Source organism: Besnoitia besnoiti, chromosome I, assembly GCF_002563875.1.
Source record: "Besnoitia besnoiti strain Bb-Ger1 chromosome I, whole genome shotgun sequence".
In the NCBI taxonomy this organism is placed as follows: domain Eukaryota; phylum Apicomplexa; class Conoidasida; order Eucoccidiorida; family Sarcocystidae; genus Besnoitia; species Besnoitia besnoiti.
This window is the reverse complement of record NC_042356.1, coordinates 1,574,633-1,599,857: the sequence shown is the minus strand read 5'-3', so window position 1 is coordinate 1,599,857 and position 25,225 is coordinate 1,574,633. Positions and strand designations below refer to the sequence as shown.

The 25,225-nt window shown below is 53.0% G+C and overlaps 6 protein-coding genes across 6 annotated transcripts; 3 read left to right on the top strand and 3 right to left on the bottom strand.

Annotated features, from left to right (window-relative positions):
* Window positions 1-153: 153 nt before the first annotated feature.
* BESB_002360 (uncharacterized protein) lies at window positions 154-4,376 on the top strand (the record flags this gene model as incomplete). Its single annotated transcript, XM_029358991.1, has 8 exons — window positions 154-646; window positions 1,220-1,310; window positions 2,022-2,129; window positions 2,426-2,516; window positions 2,634-2,891; window positions 3,117-3,193; window positions 3,869-4,031; window positions 4,134-4,376. The coding sequence occupies 8 exons, from the start codon at window positions 154-156 to the stop codon at window positions 4,374-4,376; spliced, it is 1,524 nt and encodes a 507-aa protein (XP_029221904.1).
* Window positions 4,377-5,260: 884 nt separating this feature from the next.
* On the bottom strand, window positions 5,261-5,810 carry BESB_002350 (DNA-directed RNA polymerase I RPAC2; the record flags this gene model as incomplete). The annotated part of the gene is made up of 2 exons (XM_029358990.1): window positions 5,261-5,397; window positions 5,561-5,810. The coding sequence occupies 2 exons, from the start codon at window positions 5,808-5,810 to the stop codon at window positions 5,261-5,263; spliced, it is 387 nt and encodes a 128-aa protein (XP_029221903.1).
* Window positions 5,811-7,171: 1,361 nt separating this feature from the next.
* Window positions 7,172-9,214, top strand: BESB_002340 (uncharacterized protein; the record flags this gene model as incomplete). The annotated part of the gene is made up of 2 exons (XM_029358989.1): window positions 7,172-8,386; window positions 9,110-9,214. 2 exons carry the CDS (start codon window positions 7,172-7,174, stop codon window positions 9,212-9,214), a joined length of 1,320 nt encoding a protein of 439 aa, XP_029221902.1.
* Window positions 9,215-11,868: 2,654 nt separating this feature from the next.
* Window positions 11,869-13,803, bottom strand: BESB_002330 (ribosomal protein RPL7A; the record flags this gene model as incomplete). Its single annotated transcript, XM_029358988.1, has 4 exons — window positions 11,869-12,048; window positions 12,575-12,670; window positions 12,925-13,297; window positions 13,631-13,803. 4 exons carry the CDS (start codon window positions 13,801-13,803, stop codon window positions 11,869-11,871), a joined length of 822 nt encoding a protein of 273 aa, XP_029221901.1.
* A 3,892-nt stretch (window positions 13,804-17,695) lies between these two features.
* Window positions 17,696-18,106, top strand: BESB_002320 (histone H2AX; the record flags this gene model as incomplete). The annotated part of the gene is made up of 1 exon (XM_029358987.1): window positions 17,696-18,106. The coding sequence occupies one exon, from the start codon at window positions 17,696-17,698 to the stop codon at window positions 18,104-18,106; it is 411 nt and encodes a 136-aa protein (XP_029221900.1).
* A 531-nt stretch (window positions 18,107-18,637) lies between these two features.
* On the bottom strand, window positions 18,638-20,598 carry BESB_002310 (putative ankyrin; the record flags this gene model as incomplete). Its single annotated transcript, XM_029358986.1, has 5 exons — window positions 18,638-18,766; window positions 19,151-19,249; window positions 19,741-19,848; window positions 20,150-20,248; window positions 20,458-20,598. 5 exons carry the CDS (start codon window positions 20,596-20,598, stop codon window positions 18,638-18,640), a joined length of 576 nt encoding a protein of 191 aa, XP_029221899.1.
* Between the last annotated feature and the right edge of the window lie 4,627 nt (window positions 20,599-25,225).

Genomic DNA, 25,225 nt, shown 5'->3' with positions numbered 1-25,225 from the left:
CCTATCGGAAAGCTACGTGAAGAAAGCTCGAAACTAGCCTACTGTACGAAGACTGTGGCATCGGGGGAAATCAGGTCGTAGCGTTGACAAGATATCAGAGGCACAGCGTGAACGTTCTGGCAAACCAACCTGGTAGATTGTATAGCGGGTACGATGGGAATCATGTCGCAAATTATCCCTGTTCCTTCTGTCCCCGCGAGTGGGATCATTCAAAAATCCTCAGTCTTTCTGCGTTTCCTGGCAGTTGCATGGTGTGCGTGCTTCGCGTCATATCCGAATCGGACCCTCTCAACTGTTTTAGTATGCGAAGCAGCTTCGGTCGTGAATGGAGTAGGCCAGGCCGGAACAGGTGGAGACTTTCTGGTGGAACAAGTGGAATACGGTGCCAATGGAGTACAAAAGATTGCTTCGGAGGCTACCCATTCACAAATGGCAAACGATGGACCCAAGAAAAGCATGAAGGCGGAGCGACGTCACTGGCTGAGCGTGAATTCTGGTCAAGCAAGATCTAAACAACAGCAGCGTCGGCAACCCTCCCCAAGTGTTTCAATTAATCAGCACAGGAGCATGCAAGAAGAGAAAACGACTCTGCCAATCCGGAGCTACACTTACGGAAACATTCACCAAACCGCATATTACTTTGCCGGTATGGGGCACAAGTTGTGCCTGCTAGCTACGGAACGACAGGAAAAAGCCTAGAATTGGCACTGAAGACAGCAACGGCACGTGGCGCAAAGTGGTCAGCCGCCAGATTCTGAGGCATCCTGCAGTAGCTGCGTTGCTCGATCTTGCAAGGCGGCAACGATGAGCCGCAGCATAGTGGCGCGAGGCTAGCTGGAGATAGTAGAAAAATAATTGCAGCGATAGGTTTATCCTGCAGTCGAAAGCAGCATTGTAAACGGCCTTGTTTCTCAGTCATGCAGATCTCACTTGTGGTTCATATGCGGGAAAGCAAAAGCTCGGTCGCCAAGAGGGGTATTCACGTCCTTGGCCGGCAGTCGGTATCCTCCAACGATGCCCAATCGGACGCAACTCACCAAGTTGTGTATCTGATTTCCCAAGTGGTATGCATCGTTGTTCCGTCATCTGTGAAAGGATCCTCAGTATCTGATATGTAATCGCATTTTACGTGGAACTCCAGATATGCCCTCTTATCCATAGTACTGGCAGACGATCGCATTATTATACGTCGTGTTGCTGGTCCGTGCTACTGCTGCAGACGTAATTGTCGGAACCCCAGCAAAGCAGCGCCAGAGTCTCATTCTCGATACAGGCTCCTCCGTCCTCGCCTTTCCTTGCACGTCATGCAAGTAAGAAAGGCACAGGCCGCCACGTTGTTCTCAACTATTGAACCTCTCTCTGCGGGTCTACCGAGTGAGATGGTATCACGTTAGATCTGCATTGCAGAAGGGGGATTGCGGGTGGGACCGGATATCGGGAAAGCACAGATGAAGAGAGATGGCTTCACTCGTCGGAGGCCGAATAAGGTGTCTGCTGATGTGCCCAAGTGGAGAGCGTGAAACGGTGAAGTCTCATCTACTTACACATGCCTGAACGGTAGCGTCGTCCTGCAGCTGCGTGTCACGCATGAATCAGGTGTACGAGGGCGGCTGCCGTCGCTAGCTTCGGATCTCTGATAAAGCGTGCGATTGACAACTTTCCTTGCTGCGGTTCTAGCTGGAGTGGTAGAGGTGCATCTGGCGTGGACGTGGAAACCATGCGGTGCTGAGAGTCAGGAAACTGGGACAGTCTTGCCCGCAGCCCACCATGAAGGAGTTTTACACTCTGCACGATCTGGATATTATAGAGGTCGTCAATGCGTCCCTGCTTTTGGTGTCGAACCCAGCACCGCCGTGTCGAATCGGGAGACTGCATTCGAATCTGGGTGCCGTAACAAGTTCAGGACCGCACATCTTTACGAAAAAAATACAACGTTCAAAGCAAAAACTCGTGCGTACTTTGAATGTGACTGTCCATTTAACCCTTGAAGAATTTCTTTCCCGTACGAATCTTTTGTACAGGTCTTGCGGCAGGCACATGGACCCTCCCTTTGACTGCTCATCCAGTTCCACGTGTCAGAGCCTCCCCTGCAGTTCGACCTGCACTCACTGCGACGCCAAGCAGAAGAGGTACACCTTGATAAGAGGGTTACAGAAGCAAGTCTGGAGAACACGTTTTTCTCGAGAGGTTACACGAGCCAGGATCAATGGTTTTTCCCTTGGTTGTGTATTCAGAGCTCAAAAAAAAAAAAAAAACGTGGCAGTGAAATCTGATAACGCCTCCGCTAGGCGCAGAGCCCCTGTTGGCCTCTACGGCCTCCACCCCGACGCATCTTTCAAGTCAACACAACGGCACTGCGTAGCCTGTTTGTGCGGTTTATGCGTTCGTCGCCCTTGTGTGATATGCGGTGTTGTGTACTACACAGGTGCGCATATCGGGTGTCCTACATGGAGGGCAGCAGCCTTCAGGGGTTTTGGCATGAAGACAGATTCAGGCTTCTAGCGCAGCCTCGGACAGTGATACGGAATAATCAGTCTTTTTATGATATCAAGAGTCAGCTGGTCCAAGCGCAGCGGCACCCACATTCCACAGACGAATCCGGGCCTTCACTGTTTCTTACGCCGCCTATCAAGACAAACTTTGGCTGCCATGTACAAGAGACAGAGCTTTTTGTGGACCAGAAGGCAAGCGGAATTTGGGGTCTCGAGATCTGGAGTCAATTTGGACCGGACACGTACATGACCCGCACGCTATTGAATTCAAATAAAAGTAGCGCTGTTGCTCCCTCAACCCTACCTGAAGGAATGAGCTCCTTTGCGCTCTGCCTCGCCGAGCATGGCGGTGCATTTTCAATAGGAGATGCAAATGGAGAGCTCCATACGTCCGATACTGTAACATCAAATTTCATTCCGCACCAAGAGTCATACTCCGTATACCTCTCAGGTATCACAGTCGGCGACAAACATATTGCCCTTGCCATCAATAATGACAATGGCTCAGATACGAGTAATGTACCTCAGACTCTACGGGGGAGTGCGCTGCAAAGCACCAGCCCGGCACGAGATGACCGACCCAATCCTCCTCACCACATTCCTCATTCTTCGTCGAAATTTGAGGTGTTACTCGACTCAGGGACGACAATGAGTTATTTCCCCACGCGCATCTATGAAGAGCTTGTAAATGCTATAGAGGAGTTCGCAGAATTGAAAAGTGGCCGTAGAGCCGCTAACAGAAGAAGGCTTTCAGGGGCAGATGTAAATGCCGGAAAGACCATCAAGCCATCTGGAACCACTAGCGCCGCTAGAGGCAAGCTGGTGCGGCTGCTTGACCTAGAGGAAAGTAGCTCATATTCTGCTGCTTTTCCCAGCTCAAGCCTTTCAGGAGAACGCGCGACCCCGGCACGCGGCTTGGCCGCCGAGGGTCGATCCGACGACGAATGGTTACTGAGTGACGAGGGTTTTCCCGAGAGTGTGGTGGGCGAGAGTGCCGAGCAAGACGACGTTATTATGAATGCTGCCGACAAAACGGCAGTTCAGGCAGGTACTGCAGAATTAAGCGGGACAGTGAATGTAACAGAGGGTGTCCGTCGCGCCATTCCAGGTGAGACCAGTATCTCAAATCCACAGCGCCGCCGGCAAGAACGCCCCGACCCCAGTCTAGCAAAAAGTAAGACAGCAGGTGAAGGGCCACAGCATGTCTTAGACCATTCGGGATCACCGTCGGAACGCGGAACAAAGCCAGCACACCACGGCGCGCACTCTACTTCTGTGCGAGATCGTATACAACAGCGCCGTGAGGCAAGGCGTGTAGAACTCGGTCGGGAGGTGAAAGACAGCGAAGCTGAAGTGATTGGCAAGGTTATCACCAGTTTAAGTGTTGACGACGAAGTCGCTTACGAGCTTCTGCCGCCCTCAGCTTCACCAAGGCAGTCCCAGGCGGTCAAGGTGGAAAGCACAGCTGGTGAACTGTGCTTCTATTTGCCCAAGGGGCGTGCCGACCTCTCATACTTTCCTGATATTTGGCTCCATTTTGTACCACCCACGCAGGGCGTCGGCGTCGCAAATCTCTCCCAGGGAGATGGCCCAGCAGCGCAGGGAGCTGGAGGTAGCAGCAACGCGCCCGAAAATACCAAGCAGCCGGCCTCCGGATGGGTACGCTGGCAACCGGCAAGTTACTTGTACACCAAGGGCAACGAGCACTATCGGTGCGTGGCGATGAGTGACGACCCGCGCGCTGACAGCTCCGGTGTCTTGGGCAGCAGCTTCTTCATTGGCCACGACCTCATATTCGATGTACGCAACGAAATGATAGGTATAGCTGAGGCAAGATGCCCAGGAATCAAGCTAAAGGACCGGCCCAAAGAGTTGCCGCTGTAAGATGGCACATGCATTGTGGTACTCCGACTTATTTGAAGCCTCAGCACAACCAAAGAGCCGACAGGACAGCCACTAGTGGATCGCCGCGACCTCCTCTCCATCGTCTGTTTTCTCGGCTACAGTGGATGTCTTAACTAGGCTGATTGCGCCTTTACCACCCTCGGTGAAAGAGAGTGGGCGTTCAACACTGTAACCGTGCATCCGCGCGTGTATGTCATAAGCGTCCAGCTGCGTCTCAGTTACAGTCGCAGAGTGGTATCCAATGGATGACAGTATCCAAGCATTAAGTGTTTGCTGCGTGGCACTTTCTCCCAGAGAGGGTCAGCCCAGCTGTCAACTAAGAGGCTTTTTACGATATGAATACGAAATACGGCCGGCACGCATGTTCAAAATAATTCAGATGTTAACCACGAGACTCCCTCTCGTGTTCAGTAATGCGTAGTTGGTTTCTCCTGGATGCTTCATGACTTGAAGCCGCTTGCTTAAGCATAACAACGCCCCATCAAAAAAACAGTACGTCATGTTGGAATCGGCTCTGAATACGGAACCTGTTCTGACGAGCCACTGCGACACGCACACCGGAGCAGCCTCCCCCGACAACTTGGCGCCGCCACAAGAAGAGAACAACCGAACTCTCACCCACGCCCAAGAAACTGAAGCGTCCACAGACGGCCAGAAATTGAAAAAAAAGCGGACGTATGCACTGTCAGACGACGGTCTCGACACTGCAGTCCAGCGTACCCCCATGCACACTCCTTCAAAAGCACACATCACGTCCTTCCGGCGCCCCTACGTAACTCATACAATGGGGGGACGTCGGATGAGTTAGACAGAAAATACACCTCAGACTGGTAGAAGAGTTGACTGTTGACGGCGCCGATTGCTCAGGGTGCCGCCGCCGACGGTGTGCGCTTTTTTCTATTAAACTCTTCAAGCGCATCGTCATACAGTGTGTCCAGATGATCGCAGATGTTTGCCAAGTCGTCAAAGCTATCGCGCAGCAGTTGCATAGCCGATTCACCTGCACGCAGCGAAACAATAGCGTTTCAGGGCTCTGGACTCCGAACCGATGTCCGCGACGGAGCGTACTGAAGAAACACACCAGGAGCCGCACATCCTCCGCATCTGACATCGTGTCAATCGATGCATTGCTACTCGCAAGTACACCACAGACACCAACGTACCTGTGGTCTGGAGGCGAATATTCATCTCAGGTTGCGTCGGATGGGGAACAGAATAGCCTGCGAACTCTACGCCGGGCTTCCGAACGAGGATTGATCGAATTGTGTTGCCAAGCGTATGATCTTCACCGGTTAGTGTAAATGTCAACTGCGCAGCCTTGCACGCCTCTTGCTCCTGAATCCCTGTTCGCCATGTTTTTTCAGAAATCGTTGAGGCCCCAGCGGAGCCACCTGCTACTCCACCATCCGCCATGAGAGCGACACCAATATCTCCCTAGTTGCCAGGCAGACTTCCTGTGGAAAAAATGTATTTCACTGAGCAGAACTACTGCGAGAAAAAGTAGGGGAAACAGTCGACATGGTACTGCGAGATACATGCGAACAAGTCACTTGCAGGTACCACTTCCCAAGGCCCTTGCATGCGCATGCCGTGCGAAGGAATACTTTCGGCCTGCAGTGGAGGCCGCTGGTCAAGTCACTGGAGCTTTCCTTTGCACGAGGTAAGATGCAACTCCGGGAAGAGGTTAATACCCAATCTGGTGAATGTCTCACAAAGCTGCAAGTCGTGGAAGATTCGTGCGCTGGAAACCGAAACTTAGTGGTGCTAGAAATGAGTTTCCTCATCTGCTGTACCGCGCGATCCGGGTTCATGTCCCGGTGATGCAACTACTTCACAGCTCGTCGTCCGCCTCTTTTCACATGTGGAGTTCAAAATAAGTGTCACTAAGACGACGTTGAGGTATGGACCTGAGCGGAGACAACTCTTGAGTAGGTGATTTGTTAGTCCTTGTTTCTGCGTCATTCGCGATTCATGTAGTCGTACACGGGGTGACTGTCTTCCCAGTCGGGCACAGCTTCCTAACCATGGTAGCGTGGGCCAAATCAATCTTTTTGGTTTCGGAGACTGTTCGAGTAACCTGCCATATGCCATTTTCTGCTGAGGCATGGGATGCTTAAGAAGAATACATGCGTGTCGGCGCCGCCGGATCTGACAGTCAGAGCCTCCCTCCGTCTTCTGTGTGTTCTGCTTACTCTCGTCGCGCGAGCGCAGTTCGATCCTAGCCGTGCAACTGCTGTTCTGTGCGCCTCTTCCCTCCGGACTGCGTTTACCCGAACTTTTTGGCATTCGCCGTCATCGGCTATCCCGCTCGCCGTGGCCTGATCAAACCGTCGTGATCAGGCAGTCAACCAGGAAATGACAGTTTGCTGCAAAAAGCATTGATATCTGGGTGGTTTCTGTTTTCTTCTCATTGGTGTAAGACCGAAGAACAATAGGGCCGCCTGCGTCAATGAGCTGAAGTATGTACAGCGAGCTGAAGTATGTACAGCCCACAGGGACACGTGTAGGCAGACATAGCGAGGCATTGCTGAACTTCATGAAGCTCAGACAGAGGAGGAGTGAAATGATAATGTGAAGATATGATTTTGTCGGTATATCACCGTATTCAAAACAAGACATTGGCTAGCTCCCTTTACATCGTGGATAATATCTGCGAAGTCCCCTCAGTATTATCTCCCAATCGGTCCCTTCTTCCTCGGTTATCCGGACCTGGCCAAGCTTCCCGCAACTGAGGGCACGAAGAGGCTTCTCGTGTTCCGCCTTCAACGAACATCATGGCAACTGCCAAAGACACTGTCGCTTCTCACTCAAGAGGTAACTTGAGTACGGGAAAAGACGAGTCTACCACCGGAAGCCGCAAGAGAGTTCACACGACAAACGGAGGCAAACCGGAAAATGTGAAGAAGCGAAAACGCACTGTTCTAAGTTGCAACGCCGCTGAACCAAGCGGGGGTAGGGAAGCGCGCGTGCAAATGGAAAACACTCCCGTGCGCGCGCCAACTGGCGATCTCGTTCTGCACAAACGCAACGTAGAACAACCGCCAGCCCTGAAGAATGCTGTTGAGAACAACGCTAAAGTGAAGAACGGCGAAGGCGAAGGAACTGACGATACGCTCGACGGCATCGAAATGGATTCATATCTGGTAAGCAGCAGCCATAAGGAAAAAATCCCCATACAACTCATTGGCATTGCATATATACGAGTCCAGTCTTCGTCCGACAAGCTCACAAGGAAAACATCTACAACGACACCCAGTACAACCGAAACCCAAATCGATCCGTCCACTTCGACTATCGACTGTTTGTCTCGTGAGGAAATGGAAAAAACCAAATTGGGGTCAAGCGCAACCTATGTGGGTTCCGCCCTAGCATCCAGACCACGGGGCAAGCCCAAGGGATCTGCGTCCAAAAAGAAGGCACCGCCAGTTGGAGTCCCGGATAGCGGCCTACAGAAGAGAACCACGAATGGTCCAGACGCTAAGAAGAGCTTCGCCGCTGACGAGAAGCGTTGTGCAGCAATGTGTCCTAACTCTGAAGTAAAAGAAGCACGATGCGTAAACGAGATTCTCATACCGGGGCTATCGTCAGAACGTGTCTCGGTGAAGCAGACGGCAGAAGCACCCTCTGCTGAGCCTTCGGCGGCGGCAGAATGTGACAACCACGTCTGTCCAATCCCCATACCGGAGGGTGCTGCAGTTGCTCCTGTGACACGAACCCCTGGAAAGCTATATTTGAACGAGCATGAGGAGGTTGGGTGGTCGAGCCGTCATGAACCGGAATTAGCGTCAACGGCGCCTAGATCAGAACCTGTAACAGATGCAGGCAAATGTGAAACGCCCTTGAATTTGAAGAAGCAGAGAACCAATAAAATAGCTAATGGAAAGGGTGTAAAGAAACCTAAAGTGGAAAATGCTGACAGCACGGTCCCGCCATATCAGCGCATCCTTCACTACATGAAAGAGCAAAACCGTCCGTACAACGCTCAGATAGTAAGGCACAGCAACAGTCCTTACAGCCGCAGCTAGCACCTGGTGGAGCAGGTATTTGATAACCTTCAAAAATCAATAAGAAAGGCAGATGTTGAACGAATTCTCGAGGAGTTGGTAACGGCAGGCTCACTCATTGTCAAGGATATTGGAAAAATGAAAGTAAGACGAGGGGTGCATAACCGTTGTGCCAACTGCCCATGCCCCGAAAACGCCAGGTATACATGTACGAGCAGTCCCATTTTGGGAAGACGATGACTCCAGAGGAGATGATTGAAGCTGACGGGCAAATCAGTGGTATGTACATCGTCGGGACCGTCTCTTAGTAACTCTGAAGCGTCTCGGTAGCCCTCAGACAGGAGACGAGTCGAATTGAAGGTGACTGAAGCCACCGCTATATAACACACCTTTTGATTGAACGCTTGCAGCCGAACTGAAGTCCCTCAGAGCAACACTAAGCAGGCGTGAACTTGAAAATGCTGAGGTCGAGAAAAATGATTCTATTGAGAAGGAAGTAGACTTGCGTAAGACCATTTAACAGTGTATCTGCTCTAGACATCATTACCCGCTCCTGCAGTTAAGATCCAACTGAAGAATCAAGCGAAGTCCCCATCGAAAAATTGTTCGCTTACAGCCGAAGAAGTCTGCAGAGCGAAAGCAATGCATCCGACGCTGCACGCTGAGTGGGCGTGTCGCAAAAAGATATGTATGGATCTACTGGCTCAGATATCAGAGGGCACGGGAGAAGCAGTAGACGACGTAGTGCAACGCCTGGGTGTTGAGGTGGATGAGGATTTTATTCCCGACGAGGCATACACTTCCTACGTCTGATTATATGACGCACGGCCACGCCTCTCCGATGAGGTGCCCTGTTTGTTGCGTCACTGAGTCACGGGGAGAGAGGAAGCCATTGACAAGTAAAAGTGGATAGCGGACCAAGAACGCTTCCCACCGATGTCTCTACTCGTTAACATTCGACCCGAGGGTATAAGCATCTTCGTTTCACAAGAAACAGCGAATGAATGTAAAGCTCCACGAGCGCAGAAATCAGCTGACATCGCGTAGGAGCAGCCTTTCAACTGGAACAGCCTTACGAAAACATTACAGGTCCTCTGCATGTTTCGATTACGTTACTCCCGCCAACGATGAGAAGCAGGCATACAGCCTCCAAGGCAGTCGCGCTCGAGGTTCGGAGAGACACAGTTCAACTGAGAGGTCACCGCGGACTCCAGCTGATCAAATACGTATCCGCCCGTCGTGTTTTAGAGCAACAATGAGTGAGCACACCGCGCCTGATCTGGGCGCGCTCGACTTCAACAGGTGTACCTCTCCGTCTGACACAGCATCCACTAACTTCCCATGAATGTCAATCACACAACCTGCACGAATCTCCATGGCTACATCACCACACACTTAGTGCCACACACGCCTACCACTCGCACGGTCGCGACCAACGCAAAAGGTTCCTCACTCCTGACACAGTGACGGCACGCCTCACAAACAACTGTAACAGACAACGCCTAGGCCACCGACAAGTCTCAGTTCAGGTCTCCGAATATCGTCAATTCGACTCAGGCGCACGTATGTGCAATCGGTTCCTCCTTGCTTGCCTGCTGCACCACACTGAAGTCAAGTCTACTTCCTGGCATGATTACCCGCATAGAGTCGAGGGGAGATGTCAGGGAATACAAACTGTTGAACATCACGTGATGCTCAGGTGAAACACGGAAAATTTGTTCATCATTACACTCCCTCGACAAGCGGTCAACAAAACACACAACGCAACGAGAGACACACGTAAAGCCGAGTGCTTATCGTAGTCGCCATTTCACGCAGGCGCGCGCTAACAACACCTGGTGTAATATCGACGCGTTGTCAGCCCGCCTCCCTCACCGAGTAATATCGGGAGGCGGTTCCTATCCGGTCGAACAGCATAAGCCATTCTAGTTTACGCTGCAAATGGCAGAGTCAGTCCTCGGTTGGTACTGCCGAGGTGACTCTGTGGCAAATAGCAGCGAGAAAATGTCCTGTCTTCGGCACACAGGTAGCTGTATTGCGCTTACCAAGACGGCCACAGCCTCAGCGCAACAGGGGCAGCAGAGGCCTGCGAAACTCTACTCTTCAACCGTTGCATAATACCTGTCTGTCCCCCGGTCGCGCCACGTCTCATCTTTCTATCGTCTAATGTGCTACATACTATTCCATATCGATGCCACATATCCTCAGCAAGACGTTCGCTACCGTAGCATTCTGCAAGAAAACGACTTCCCCGAACGGAATAACACCAAAGAAATGGAATAAGTGGTAACAGAATTGCCCCACCACTCAACCAGCCAATCTGCACGAATCTCCATGGCTACATCACCACACACATAATGCCACACACGCCTACCACTCGCACGGTCGCGACCAACGCAAAAGGTTCCTCACTCCTGACACAGTGACGGCACGCCTCACAAACAACTGTAACAGACAACGCCTAGGCCACCGACAAGTCTCAGTTCAGGTCTCCGAATATCGTCAATTCGACTCAGGCGCACGTATGTGCAATCGGTTCCTCCTTGCTTGCCTGCTGCACCACACTGAAGTCAAGTCTACTTCCTGGCATGATTACCCGCATAGAGTCGAGGGGAGATGTCAGGGAATACAAACTGTTGAACATCACGTGATGCTCAGGTGAAACACGGAAAATTTGTTCATCATTACACTCCCTCGACAAGCGGTCAACAAAACACACAACGCAACGAGAGACACACGTAAAGCCGAGTGCTTATCGTAGTCGCCATTTCACGCAGGCGCGCGCTAACAACACCTGGTGTAATATCGACGCGTTGTCAGCCCGCCTCCCTCACCGAGTAATATCGGGAGGCGGTTCCTATCCGGTCGAACAGCATAAGCCATTCTAGTTTACGCTGCAAATGGCAGAGTCAGTCCTCGGTTGGTACTGCCGAGGTGACTCTGTGGCAAATAGCAGCGAGAAAATGTCCTGTCTTCGGCACACAGGTAGCTGTATTGCGCTTACCAAGACGGCCACAGCCTCAGCGCAACAGGGGCAGCAGAGGCCTGCGAAACTCTACTCTTCAACCGTTGCTTTGTTGATTTATTGGGATGGGACGTACATTGACGAAGACTATCATGCATGCAGTAGTGACGGTCTGAGTTACAAGAACGAACTGTTGCTGAAAGCGGCTGGGAAATCTGCTGCAAGCGTCCGTTACAGCTCTCGTATTTGAGACGCATCGATTGCGAGAGGTCCACGATGCTTACCAATGAAAAACGTATCCGGCCCTTTTCTGGCCTCAAAGTGAAGACACCGATTCACGAGAGCAAAGGAAAGTCTAGCATAGGCCTCAGCCGCAGTTCACACCTTAGACCTGGGGGCATGGCACGACAGATGCTATCCCCTGCACGCCGCCGGTCCAAGTCAAGCCGATACCCCATTCCGTCACAAAACGCAGGGTAGAACAACGTGCAACGACATATTCTCATGCCAACTGGAGACCCATCTTCTTCTTCAGCTCAATGTTGATGAGCTTCTCCTTCTTCTGCTGCGCGTGCTGAGACTTGATGCCGTTGACACCACCACCCCAGCGGCGGCGCGCTTCTGAATTGTCGTTGAACATGGAACGATACAATTTGCACTGCGCCTCCAGCTCAGCTTGGTCCTGAGAGAGAAAATATGTCCACACAAACAACAAAACGTCACAACCTCGCGAATACTCTTGCCAACGCGTGTGCCCGATGGACGGGTGAATGTACAGTCATAAGTTAACCCTTAAGCGAAAAGTTAGCACGGCCGATTATCCTCCGCTCGCCAGAGTGTGCTTGATGCGGAGAAAAGTGCCACGAATATGAGAAAGGCGCAACAGATATACGTAGGAGGAGCCTCAGTGAACTTTGAAGACGAAAAACGGTCACCCACAGCAGGCAACGAATGCTGCCCGTCGTGCGTCAGAGAGTATCATCATGTGCTCCGTTTAGGTTCCTACATGTTGACACCACCTCCACAGGACGTTGCATGTCGCCACAGAGCTTCAAGGGGCATCTATATCGGATCCACAATGCCAGGGAAGCAGAGCTCGAAAACCAAGCGCCATGCCTCGGAGCGACTTGCCACGAATGAAATACAGTATCGAATGGAGTAGCCACACACAATGCCTTTCAAATACCGGGCGCAGTCGCAGTGCGTACCTCCTTTCTGACGTTGTCGATGGCCAGGACCGGGCAGTTTTTCTGGTGAACCAACTGGCCCAGGCGGCTCTTGCCCTTGACAATGCAGTACGGGACCTGAAGTGAAAAAAACGGCGGAGAGAGGTCAAGTGCGAGTAACCCACACTTCTGACCCCCCAGTATCCTATCCAGTCCACTAACGCGGTACAACCGCAAACGGTTCTATGACTCCATAAGCAGCAGTCCGCTGGAAACACACACAACGCACCCGCCACGACAAGCCGACTCATCGGCTCTGGCTGTGTCGCACTGTGCATACCCCGTTGGAGACGCTTTAGTTATTAAAGAAGTATATTTCTCGTGCAGCTTACCTCCTTCTTGCGGCAGAGCTGCGGAATCCAGCAGACCAGCTCGACGGGGGTGACATCGTGGGCGATGACGACGAGCTTCGCCTTCTTGATCTCGATCAGATCAGTAACATGGTTGATACCGTACTTGATCATGACGGGTTTCTTGCCGCCAGCGGCGCCGCCAGCGCTTTGCCTCTCGGCCTCCTGGATCAGGCGCTGCTTCTTCTCAGCGCGAGTCTCGGGCTTGTACTTGGCGAGGAGGCGCATGAGCTGGGAGGTTTGGTTCTTGTCCAGAGTGTGGGTGAACTGGTTGATCGCAGGCGGAACCTTCAGGCGCTGCATCAGCACTTTGCGCTGACGCTGGAGCAGAACGTACTTGGGCCACTTCACGAATCTGAACACGCAACGCCGACAGATGGGGTGGATTAGTTTGGACTGACACCCCTTCCACTACCAGCGGCGTCTGCATATGCCTTTGGAGACTCAATAACAGACACTGACAACCCGCGCCGGACAGGGCGCAGTTCCACCAACGAAAGAGAGCTCGAACTCGCACGTCTAACGCCACGCCGAAATCAGCCTCAAGCTTGAGGGAACAATGGCGACACGCACTGTGAATCCCCTATCCCCCTTACTGCCCTTCCAGCAAGCCTTGATCGCCAAAGAATGCCTGCAAGCACAAAGAAGTTCGAGACTAAAAAAAGGCAAATCTGCCAGCCAGACGAACCTGCTGAGGTCGCGTCGGGGCTGGATGTTGCCGCCGACACGGAAGTTCCTGGGCGTCTTCGAGAAGATCGGCGACTTCTGGACCTTCTTGCCAGCCTTGCTGCTGAGAGGTGCCGCGGGCAGCTTCTTCTTTCCTCCGCTGCTGCCCTTAGCGCTCGACGAACCCTTCTTCATGGACGCCTGAGGCGCGGAAGAGAACAAACACGCATTCTACGCAGGGATGCTTCACAATAAATACATGGCGGGACGCCACACAGCTGAAACGACTCCAACCGCCTGGCCTCTGCTTCGCTCCAAACACGCGGACGAACTGAAGCAGACAAGACTTTGAGAGGCCCACGGCTGCCCACCCATCTAACGATCGCGCAGAAACCCCCTGCATGCGAAGGCACCCGTCGCCAGCGAGGGAATTGGTGCAACGAAAACAATGGAAAATGTCAACAACGCTGTCTCAGACAGAGAGCTAACCACGCGAATCACTAGATTCGCACTTCCCCCGCCGTAGAGAATCTTTGCGAGAGCGAGGAAACCGTCGACCTCTGCCCGTATCCCACTCCAGTCTAACCCCACGAAAAGAGAGGGACACTACAGTGAGCTGAAATTAAGACGATAGTACACACAACCAACTGCATAAACAAACTGCAGCAGTAGGTTCAGATTAAATCAGCATTCGAATCCCTAGTACTGCCGGATATTTCATGGCGTGGGGGAAAGCTTCAAATACGACATGCGCATACTTTAAACAAGCACCAGGGGAAAAAAGGCATCAGAGAAAACACGGTCCAATCTCATACACCGCCACATTTCGTTATTTTCTAACGTTCGCCGCATATCGCCCCCGTCCCGGAAAAAACAGGAAAAAGCAGTGTGAGGGGAAGAACGGCAGCAACACCGAAGGCGCGCGTACCATTGTAAAGAAGTCTCTCTTTCCTCCGTTTTCTCTCTCGTTCGACAGAAGAAGAAAATGGCGGAAGACAGCCGCCGTACGAAGAAGTCGAGAAGAGAAACGGCCTCCCAGGGGGCACGCGCAAACGGAAAAGAGAAGGAGAACGGGTAAAATGGGGACTTCAAGAACGCGGCGGAAAGCGCGGCGGCGTCAGTCCGATGGTCTCCCTCCTGCTTCTCTTCCCCCCACAGAGGCGCCGCGTTTTTCGGCGCAGCCCCTCAAAGGCGCCCAAGCGTCGCATGTGAGGTGTACGAGTGTCACAGTACGCCGGGGCCGTGCGTTTTTGTGCGAGCTTTTACTGCATGCGTTCCTGACTTGCAGCGTCACAGAAGGGCTGAAGATGACAAAATTGCATCATGCGACCGACTTTTCTCCGAGAAAGCCTGCAGCAGAGAGACACGGAGCATGTGGAGGCCCAGCTGCCGGGCTCGGTGAAAGTGGATCCGAGAAAAAAAGGGCAGCGAATGGATATTTACCGCGGAAAGCATCCATATGTCCTGCTTCAGCCTCTGCAAGCATTAATTGTCGGGTATTTCGGCTATCGTGGATCTGTCTGCGGTTTTTTACTGGGCTCGCGGATGGAACGATTCCATGCATTTTTGTTCCTCATTTCAGGCATCGCTTGTGGTAAGGCTTTCCCAGGCAGGCAGGGCTACTTTCAGTGGCACGATTGAGGCACTGCAGATATTGGATCTTTTTTTCTCGTGGTAGTCAAGTCAGCCGCGAAGGGTCTGGGGATGGGGGCAGGGTTGTAACTCCGGCCGTAGGGAGTGATACAGTGCCACGCCAGGCACATACCTTCGTAACAGTGATCCCGTTGCTCGTTCACTGCACAGAGCTGTCCGCTCGACGATATTTGAGGAGCCGACGCTAGAACCCAGAGATGGTAGTGCGGAGAATGTGCTAAATGCATCGCATACAGCGGAGCGGACATCTCTAACTATTTAGAGGTGTGAATCGACACGCACCCAAGCCCCCAAACTCGCCCACGTGTTCACGTAGGGCGTTCCAGCAACGGCACTCCGAAGTGCTGGCTGGTAGTAATCACGTTGGAATCTACGATGGTGGATGAGCGCTTCCTGCATATGGCAGAGTGCTGGGAGGGAATTTAGAGTAAGCAAATTGTTGCCGTCTCCAGCGACGGCTTTCTCTGCTCCGTTTCGCGAGTGGAGCAAGCAACCCAGGGCACAAGCGTCAGCTCGCTGCCAGGTGAAGCCTCAACGGCGCTTGCGTTCAAAAAAAGGCCAACGGCTTCACTTGTTCTCACGATCCCACGGGCCTTCGAACCTCGCTGCCCTTCCCCTTCCCCCCCCCCTTCCCCCCCAACAACGTCACGGTCTTGATTCGCCACTGTTGGAAAGACTGTGCTACATGCCGCTCACCACAGTGTACTAAATTCGATCCCTGGAAGGCTTCTGTGCCCCGCTCTGCATCTGCAGCGGTAGTAGTAGTTGTTTCAATCATGTTCGCACTTGCCGCCTACGCATCCGTTCCCAGTGCGGAGCGTTGTTCACGCCGTCCTTTTCTGTTAGCTGTCGTGAGCTGAACGGACTACGGAAATCTGACAGTAGAGGCAGAGACGATAGTGCTGGTATCCCCCGTGGCTGTAGTAGTGCGACGTTGCGGAGCGGTAGCTAACGGGATGTCACAAGCGCGTCTCGTGTGTTCGTGGTACGGTTCCGGTGCCTTCCATAAGCTAAGTGGGGCTGTTTTGGAAGCAGGCTGATGCTGCGCGCTGTGACAAAATTCACCGTGCTTGTGTATTGGGCTTTACAAGCAGTGTGAATTCGGAACCGAAGCCAGAATTGGTCCTCCATGAGACTGCAGCAGCTCTGGAAGCAGCCACCTGCCATCCGCGCCCGTTCGACGAGGACCTCAAAGACATGGACTCGATCTGTGCACTCATGTCACGACCACCATAACGCAGCGTGGGCACTTCTTTCCTGAGGTGGGGGGCCAGCATACGCATGTCAAGAACTGAAACGTGTTAAAGCCATGGACCAGTGCAATTTTGGAGCGCGCTACGTGGACCTCAGCAGAACGACTCCTGATGCCTGCAGAAGAGCTCTTGAACGCCCATGTTGCCATAGAATGTGGAAGTAGAGCTATTTGGCCCACACCAGTTTGTTTCACTACCTACTACCCCCCCGTTTCGGGACTGCTGCACCGGTGGGATGGCTCATTACAGCGTGACAGGAGCCACGGGGTTGTCTGTCCAGTTGACTACGGCGGCCTATCAAAGCCAATTAGCCGAATTTCTTGCCCCCCCACCCGCCCCATCAAACAAACGCACACACCTGGTCCGTCTGTTGCAGCTACCTATAACGTCAATACTATGGGCTTCGCACAGAGCTGCTGTCAGACAACCTTATGTACATATAAGTCCGACACCAAAGGTGTCGACAACTTGCGCTTGCGTGCCTCGGACGGCACAGAGGAAGTCTCGTTGTCCTCTTCAGACTACTTTGGTATTCAAGAATTAGATAGCGGAAACGGTATGGACGAAACGCCAACAGACTAGTCTCTTTGTCGCGTGCACGAACGAACACCGGTGGAAGACACGCTAGCCTTTTGAGACAGCGCAGCTTACGACCCGCCATCCCGCTGTGAGAGAATTAATACGCGTTCCCGGTCGCAACAGCCTTCAGTGCCATTGCGATAGGCCAGCTTAACCCAGCTGCATACAACCCTGCGTTGCAGCCATTAGAAAACTCTCACCCATGGCGACTCACGCTGAACTCACGTAGCAAGACGAAAACGCATCCAGGCGGGAGGTAACACAGTTAGACAGAAATTAGCAGAGGAGGTTGACTCTTTTGGCACTCTTCAGTGCTGCGCCGCCGATGGGTGTGCGGCAGCGCGATGGGTGGCAGAAACACGAGGGGCTTGTTCCCACCCCGTCGCAGCCAGGTGCAGACACGACCACTTGGGTGGCGGGGCAGTCACCAGCGGATGCTAAAATCTCAGAAGATTGCCAATCACTTCTGCGGACTCAGATATTTGCTTCCATAGGAAACTCCTTGTGTGTCAAGAAGCACGATAACTGATTTTACAAAGGGCGACGCTGCTCGATTACCGGTTTACCCGTGTGTAACGTTTCCCTGTGTTCCCTTACCCAAAATGTCGTCCAAAGGTGCCGGAGGTCGCAAGAAGACCAGCAGCGGCAAGAAAATGTCGCGCTCGGCCAAGGCTGGTCTGCAGTTCCCGGTGTCCCGTATTGGAAGATATTTGAAGAAGGGACGTTTTGCGAAACGGGTTGGCGTGGGTGCACCCGTCTACCTTGCAGCGGTGCTGGAGTACCTCTGCGCGGAAATCCTGGAGTTGGCGGGCAATGCCGCACGCGACCACAAGAAAACACGTATCATTCCCCGCCACATTCAACTCGCCGTCCGCAATGACGAAGAACTCAGCAAGTTTCTCGGAGGCGTGACAATCGCGAGCGGTGGTGTGATGCCTCACGTCCACGCTGTTCTGCTCCCCAAGCAGAGCAAGTCAAAGAAGGGTAAACCTGGCGTGTCTCAGGAGTTCTAAGAGGAAGCCTGTCTACGAGCTGCTGGAGATAAACACGCGGAAGAATTAAGCTGTGCCGCAAGAATAGTGTTTTCCTGCCTGAGCAACGAGCCGTGCTGCCGCAGAGCTCGTTTTGGACGACGGTACCACGTGTAGATTTTTTCTCGTGCTACCTGCCGTACGGCAGTTGTCCCTTCCGTTAGGCTTCACTAGAAGCCACCTGAAAAGTCCCACGACTTTCCCAGCTACTAAAAGGGTCACAACTGTCGAAGGTATCAGTGGAGACGTGCAGCTTCCCGACAGACGGGAGGGTTGGATACCTTCGTTTCGGCGTTGCGGAGGGTTTTGCTTACTCTAAATAGGCTAGGAACGGACGGTGCCACAAAGGCCCATGGGACGTATCCTTTTCAATATTGAACGTAACAAATCGAGTTGTTGGCTACTACAGCCACGCGCATAATCCATGGGAAACATGCCACTGCGCTTGTGTCAGCGTTCCCCGGGAAGTTTGCCCCGCCACGCTCGGGCTCCTCAAGTGCCCTGTTATTGTAATCACAGAGTGGCTTTCTTGAGCCGGGTCTGGAGCAGGAGAAGGGTATCGTGGTGCTTGGCAGAGGGTGAAGAGCGTCCTTGCGATTCCTGAGTATCCCAGAATTCAGCCAAGTTGACTGCCGTCTGGCCCTACGAAAAAACGAAACCGCAAAACAGCATGTGCCGCCAAGCACTTTCGGGACGCAGATAACAGATCTTCTTGTACAACGGCGTACGCGGTAACACCAGTATTCGCCAACAGCCCCTCCCCCTTCCCTGCCTTGCTGGCGTCCCCATGCCCACGCGACAGGACGCGATTACCAGCGTGGAAACAATCACACGAAGAGTTAGAGAACCCAGTGTCGGATACCAGTGTCATGTCTATGTTTTGGTCTCACTGGTCCGAATGCTAATACACGGAAGGTCTTCATCCATATTGCGTTTCTATGAATTGCACATTGCGCCGCCTCGGCAATTATGCATACACGCCCCTGAAGAGCCTGCCTGGAGCATCGACACGCATCTACGACCTACTTTTGCAAGCAGGTCTGGGTCGGCACCAGCCGCCAGGAGGAGGTCGACGATTTCGGGGCATCCCCTGTAGACTGCGACATGCAGCGGCGTCATTCCATGCTGTAGATGCGGGAACAACACAAGCACGCACACACATCCCAACCTGCCACCATCAAATCGGCAGCCAGGCTCCCTGTGCCACGAGTCCCTTCATGCAGCGGCTCTACGATCTGCCGCGGCGTGCGCTCCAGCAGAGGTGGACTCCGGCCTGCGCCTGGCTACGTTACACATATTCTTAGGACGGCGGGAATTCTGGCTGTTTGGCCACGCAAACGTTCCCGGAATTTTGCGAAAGAATGATTTACACCAGCGCAGGGTGGCGACCACACGAACGTGTAAGGGAGATGGGCTTCGTTTCCCTCATTCACTTCTACGCGTGAATTCATCCACTACTTTTTCCTCACAGTATCACCAGGCCCTTAGGCATGGCAGTTTGCCTTTCCATGTAGCATAATACCTCTCGGCCCGAATCGCCCCGGCAGCTGCAGCTGGACAACACTAAGACGAACGCACCCCTAGAAGTTCCGACCACCAATGAAATGCGTACTCACATCCTTAGTTTGCTTGTTTATATCCACCTTTGCATCCGTGCTGAGCAGGAATTTCACCGCTTCCGCGTTCCTATGAAACGCAGCGATATGAAGAGGAGTGTCGCCATTCTGAAAGCACACACCGCCAAAACAGATTTCACTGCGTTAGTTTGAATAGCCTCATAAACCTAGCGAATACTGCCCACTAGAACGATGGTTCCACCGCGACTCTTGGCTGCTGGAAGAAAGAGCTTCGCAGTGAACACCTGAAACTCCACACATTCAAGCCCACTGAACAGACTCATCGACCTAGGCACACGCTGTACTGCCTTGGTAGAAGCCCTCCGGGCCTGGAGATCCGCCATACCCTGAGTAGCTCGATCGCGGTTCACTAGCTCATCTTACGACGGTAGATGTGCCACGCCCTCACTTTCGCTGAGCAGCGGGGGTCAGCCCCATTTTTTAGGAGAAGCTGCAAAGCCGCAAAGCTGCCAGACTGTGCTGCGCGATGCAGCGGCGTCAAACCGTTCTGCGGAAACAGCCATAGTGACGGACCGGAATCATCAATACTGGCATGCCCGTCGAGGAGAGCATGCGCTGTTGCCAATTCGAACTTGCCACGGATTTCAAGTCACCATGGGAGGCGAGCTGTTTCCAATTTTGGTGCAGCTACTGAGCTGTTCAAGCGAGGTCCATTCTTAAACGAGCGGACTAGGCACCCAACTGATGCTCCAGTACCTGATCTGCTCCATTCACACTGCTGCCAGTGTTGATCTGCTGCATCATTCGTGCAACATTGCCCGTATATGCAGCATTGCTGAGGTCGCTCCAAACGTCCTCTCCTTCTTTCCGTCCGCCTCCGGCACAGCAAAGCACCATTTTCCTTCGCAGTGTCAACAGGCGGTGCAGACGGACACGCGGAAATTGAAAGCTGCAGGGAGAGGGGGCCGGCCTCAGACACGTGGAGCGGTAGTAAAGGAACCAGGTGGAGGAGTAGATGTGACGAATGGCCTCAATGATTACAGTGACAGCAGCCTCAAGGAGTCAGTCCTAAACCCGCAGGATACATTGACTCCGAAGATACGCCCAGGTGTGACAAAAAGTGCAATTGGACAGGAGCCACTGGCTTGCAGCTGCCACCACGCCGAATCGCAGAAGCTACCTCTTGAAGTGAAGTAGGAGGAAAAGGCAGGACTCACTGCTGCGTATCGTTTTTTCTCAGGGCTTGACGACTTGCAGCGGAAGTGCTCCCCACTGGCGAGCTAAAACAGTCGTAGGTGGCAAAAAAATTGAGTCGTCCGAGTCGCCCTTACAAGAAGTTTCAGCTGGATGAAAGCAAGCTACAGCACACAAGGCCCGAGACACAGTTACACTTCTTTGTGTCGTAAGTGGCACGATGACTCTGTTTGGTGACCACCCGTTCTGTCCCAGTAGCTGACGTGCCTGCGCTGCACACACGTCACCCCCGTTTTGAGAAAGACGGCCTCGTCTGAAGCACCACAGCAAACACTCCAAATACAGGAGCAAATGAGTCAGGATTGAACAAAGGAGCACGAAGAAACATCTAGGACCTCCAATGATCGCCTTGCTCGCCTCCCAATCGTACCGCATGCGCGGTGACCCTAGCGGCGCTTTTACGAGACGACGCCTCCGCGAGGGGCCACCGGAGACAGGGGCAGATCTTCGATTAACGCAGCAAAGTCCCCGCGGGTGCCCTTGCTGTTTCCTCCAGGCGTGCTCGCGTTCCCTCTTTTCCCTGGTGGTGCGTCGAGAGTGAAGTGCATTGCACAGCTGGTCATCAGTGAACTGCTGCCAAGCATTGTTAACCGCTTAGGGCGAGGGGGTGGACTTGGCGAACTGCCGCGGATTATACACATCTCACGTGACAATTGGGAAAAAGGATGGAGTAATGCGACACTGCCTTCACGGCTTGAGAGCGGGCAGTAGAGCGGCATATCTTTGCTGTCTCACATGTTTCGGATAAGAAATTGGCTACCGCCAACGTCTCTCGTATCTGGCAACAGCTGTACCTGCCTTTGAACGCCGTTCCGCGAAAGCACTCCAGTGTGCAAAAAGCTTCGAGAACTCCTTCTTTTTCGTGGGGCATGAATTAGGCGAGGAGAAAAAGAGAGTGTGAGCTGGAAAGCAAGTGACTAATACTGAGCAGGAGAACGACGTCTTCGCGGCTACAGAGCTAACCAAAAGTGAACGTGAACCGGTCGTAAAACGGTGCGAACTTAGGGACAGCACCGATGTCCTCACCCAGAACTTGTTTGTAAGCGCAACTTTCGGCTTGTTATACTAGCGAGCTAAGGTCTTTAGACCTCAAATTCAGCACCAATTGACCTTGTGTCTTGGTTTGAGTTGTACACACGGTACGCAAGCGCGAACATCCAAAGGAGTTTGAAGGCTCAGGAAATCATATTCTGGTTGTAGTGAGGATCACGTGCTTGCCTAAGCCTTAGTAAATAAATGTGTAGACAGAGGCTTCAGGTGACGCTGCAAACGGCCAACCCCGTACCGATACTGTATCCTACCCGTGCTTGCACCTGGAAGCCTCGAGCAGTCTCTTTTCTCGCTTGGAGAACTGGACAATATTTTGCGCAGAAGGCGCGACTCCACGTTCGTGCGCGTATTTTTGCCTCTTGTATTTACCCATATTGATGGCTGTCAGTGTGGGACTCTGTGCCTCCTTAACTTTTTTGCCCAAATGGTGGACCTGGGTTTCGATGCAGGAGCTGAGACACTCGAAATATCCTTTTCCTTGTACGGGTTGTAGAAGAAAGCGCAGCACAGCTTCTCTCGCAAGTCCGTACGTATTTCAGCACAAAACAACTCGGGTGCTGCAGCTCCCCGGTGAACAAGCACCGTGCGGAAACGTGTCGAGTAGCTGCCAGGGCCCGAGGACCATTGCGATTACCCGTGCCCATCACCCACGATAAAAAAAAAGCATCTGCTAGTAGCCAGTTCTCAGACAGGTGTGCTTCGAGTGTCATATCGGCTGTTTATTCCCGGATGTATCGTCTCGGGCTCCCAATCATCCCCCGCTCTCACGACCCTCATCCTCGCGTCCGGTTACCGCTTTCCTATGGACAGACTTTTTCACGACCTTAGCGTGGGCGCCTGCCGTTATCCCTTGGCAAGCATTTTTGCATGCTGAACCGAAATGGGGGACTTTGTCGATGTGTTGCCTCTTATTGCTGGACATCTTCACATTAACGAACTCCCTGCCTTGCGGCTTGTGTGTAAATCATGGGCAGCGTACATTGACGATGAAGGCAACGGTGTTATACAGTGGTCAGCCGGCCTCGTTTTTCCTGCTCACTGGGACTGCCGTCCAGGCAGGAGGAGTTGCCCTCCTCTTTCAGTCACATTGCGAGGCGGCGTTGACCAGGGGAGCCGTCTGTCTCTGCCCCGGCGTAAACTGCCACAAGCCGAACGGTCTCATCTTACCGAGCTGCCACAGGCTACGACAGGCGGTCGTCAAGATGCTGGAGACCAGCAGCGATATTTCGAATCGAGCGCCTTGACCCCTCCTTTTTTCCAACGAGTACTCTCGCTCAATGCATTGCCAAATCTGGGGCATCTGATCATTTTTTCTGAACACTCGTCATTTCTTTGCCTTCGTCTTCTAAAACAATTGCTAACACTTGTAGCTCCTTCACTGCGAACACTGGAATTCCTCGAGTGGCTCTTCAACGTCGACTACGAGAGCCTGAGAGATGACGACCAAAGTTCTGACGTCCCCCTTGTCTTCCCTTCGCTGAAACGTCTTTTCTTTAGCAGCCGTGCATCCAGCATTAGCACGGATAGGCATCTGGTGTGCGGTTTGCTGCGTGGATGCTACTTCCCGGCTTGTGAGGAGCTGTGGTTAACGGATGGGAGAGGGCTCGAGGATGATACAATGGCGTTCCTCGCAGTCATGCCAAAGCTACGTTTTCTCAGTCTCTCACATTGCGGCGGCGATGGCGTGAGCGGTATTCTTCGGCGACTCGCAACCGAGAACCCTCAGCATGCTCCGAAACTTCGCCACATTCACGTGGAGACGGCACAGCATCCACGGACATCTTTGAGACTCACTGAGCTGCTGCAAGAACAACAGCAGCCCTCCGTCGGTCGCCCTCTTCCTCTCGGGGGTGGTGGGGGACAACGTGGATGCCGTTTTGAACGATTCTGCCTCACTTGGAGTGAGGGAGTAGTTGAAGACGTAGTTTACACTCCGAAGCAGATTGAGACGCTGTTTCCTGGATGCACGTGCACACTGGAAGGAAGAGTGCTGCTGTCCCCAAACGTGTCAGGCGTGTTTGATCCAGCCCAAGCCGAGCCAGCGGAAACGACACGAAGAATTTCCTGTCTGGAGGGCGCCAGCGGCATCGGGCTCGAGCGGGTAACATTTGAGGCACCTCCGCTGAGCATGAGTTTCGATCTCAGTGACTGTAAGGTGTGGGGGCACTTGAGCTCCACGCACACAGCGCGCCTTCTGCTATACAAGGATCTCATTGGAGTTGGCGACGCCACTGGACTGCCTACAATAGAGCTGACAGATATCTGGCACTGCGCTCGAGACCGGGAGAACGGCAAGACCGTGATCAGCCTGCTAGAACGTGTGGGAAAGCCGGGTCGGCCTTTCGTGCTACAAATCCCACACCCGCTGGACCGACGATGGGTCGCGCTGCTCTCGGAAATAATCATATTGCCTGGATGTAACATTGTTGGCCTCGACATCCAACCCGCCGAAGCATGCCGGGGTCGACAGAGCTATGGAGAGTGGCTTCTGTCGCTGGCAAAGGTGTGTACGCGAGCCGCAAACAAGCTGCGTATTCTACGTCTGGGACTTCTGGAATGCTCGTACGGATGGACACTCGAGGATGACTTTGACCGCGCTAGACAGAAATGTGTGATAGGAGAGGTACTGCAAATGTTGCCAGCGGTCAGAGTGGTGGAAACGAGAAGGTATCCCGCTACTTATCAAATAGGCAGGTTCGAATGGATGCAATCATGTCTCAGAACAGAGGTTCCTCCGCACTGGAGGTCTGCTTTATCTTCGCGAGGCTTCAGACGTATTGATAAAAGAAGCGACCAAGAGTCGACGTTCCCACTAGCGAAACATCTCGGACTGTTCGCGATTTTCGAGAGATATCCTTCAAGTATCTCATGAAGAATGCAGAACCGAGAGGCATTTTCCAAGGGGTAATTTCTTTTATGGATATTGTGAACGTTCATGGCCCAGGGTATTTGCAAGGACTTGCACACTTTTGGCTTTAATCGGGCGCGTCGCGAAGACATCTACCGAATCTTTACAAGTTGAAACACAGCTGGGGAGACTGTTCGCTGACGAAGCGCCCTAGACCTCGACCTCTGTATGCAACCTCACCTTCCCCCGTGAGCCAACCGTTCAAGTCCTTCAGGATGAATTCGAGCACTGCAATAACCCTGGGGGACACGATAGTGGGAAGAAAGAACGATGGCTTACCCGATGAGCGGGATCGCTGGGCCGTCCTCATCC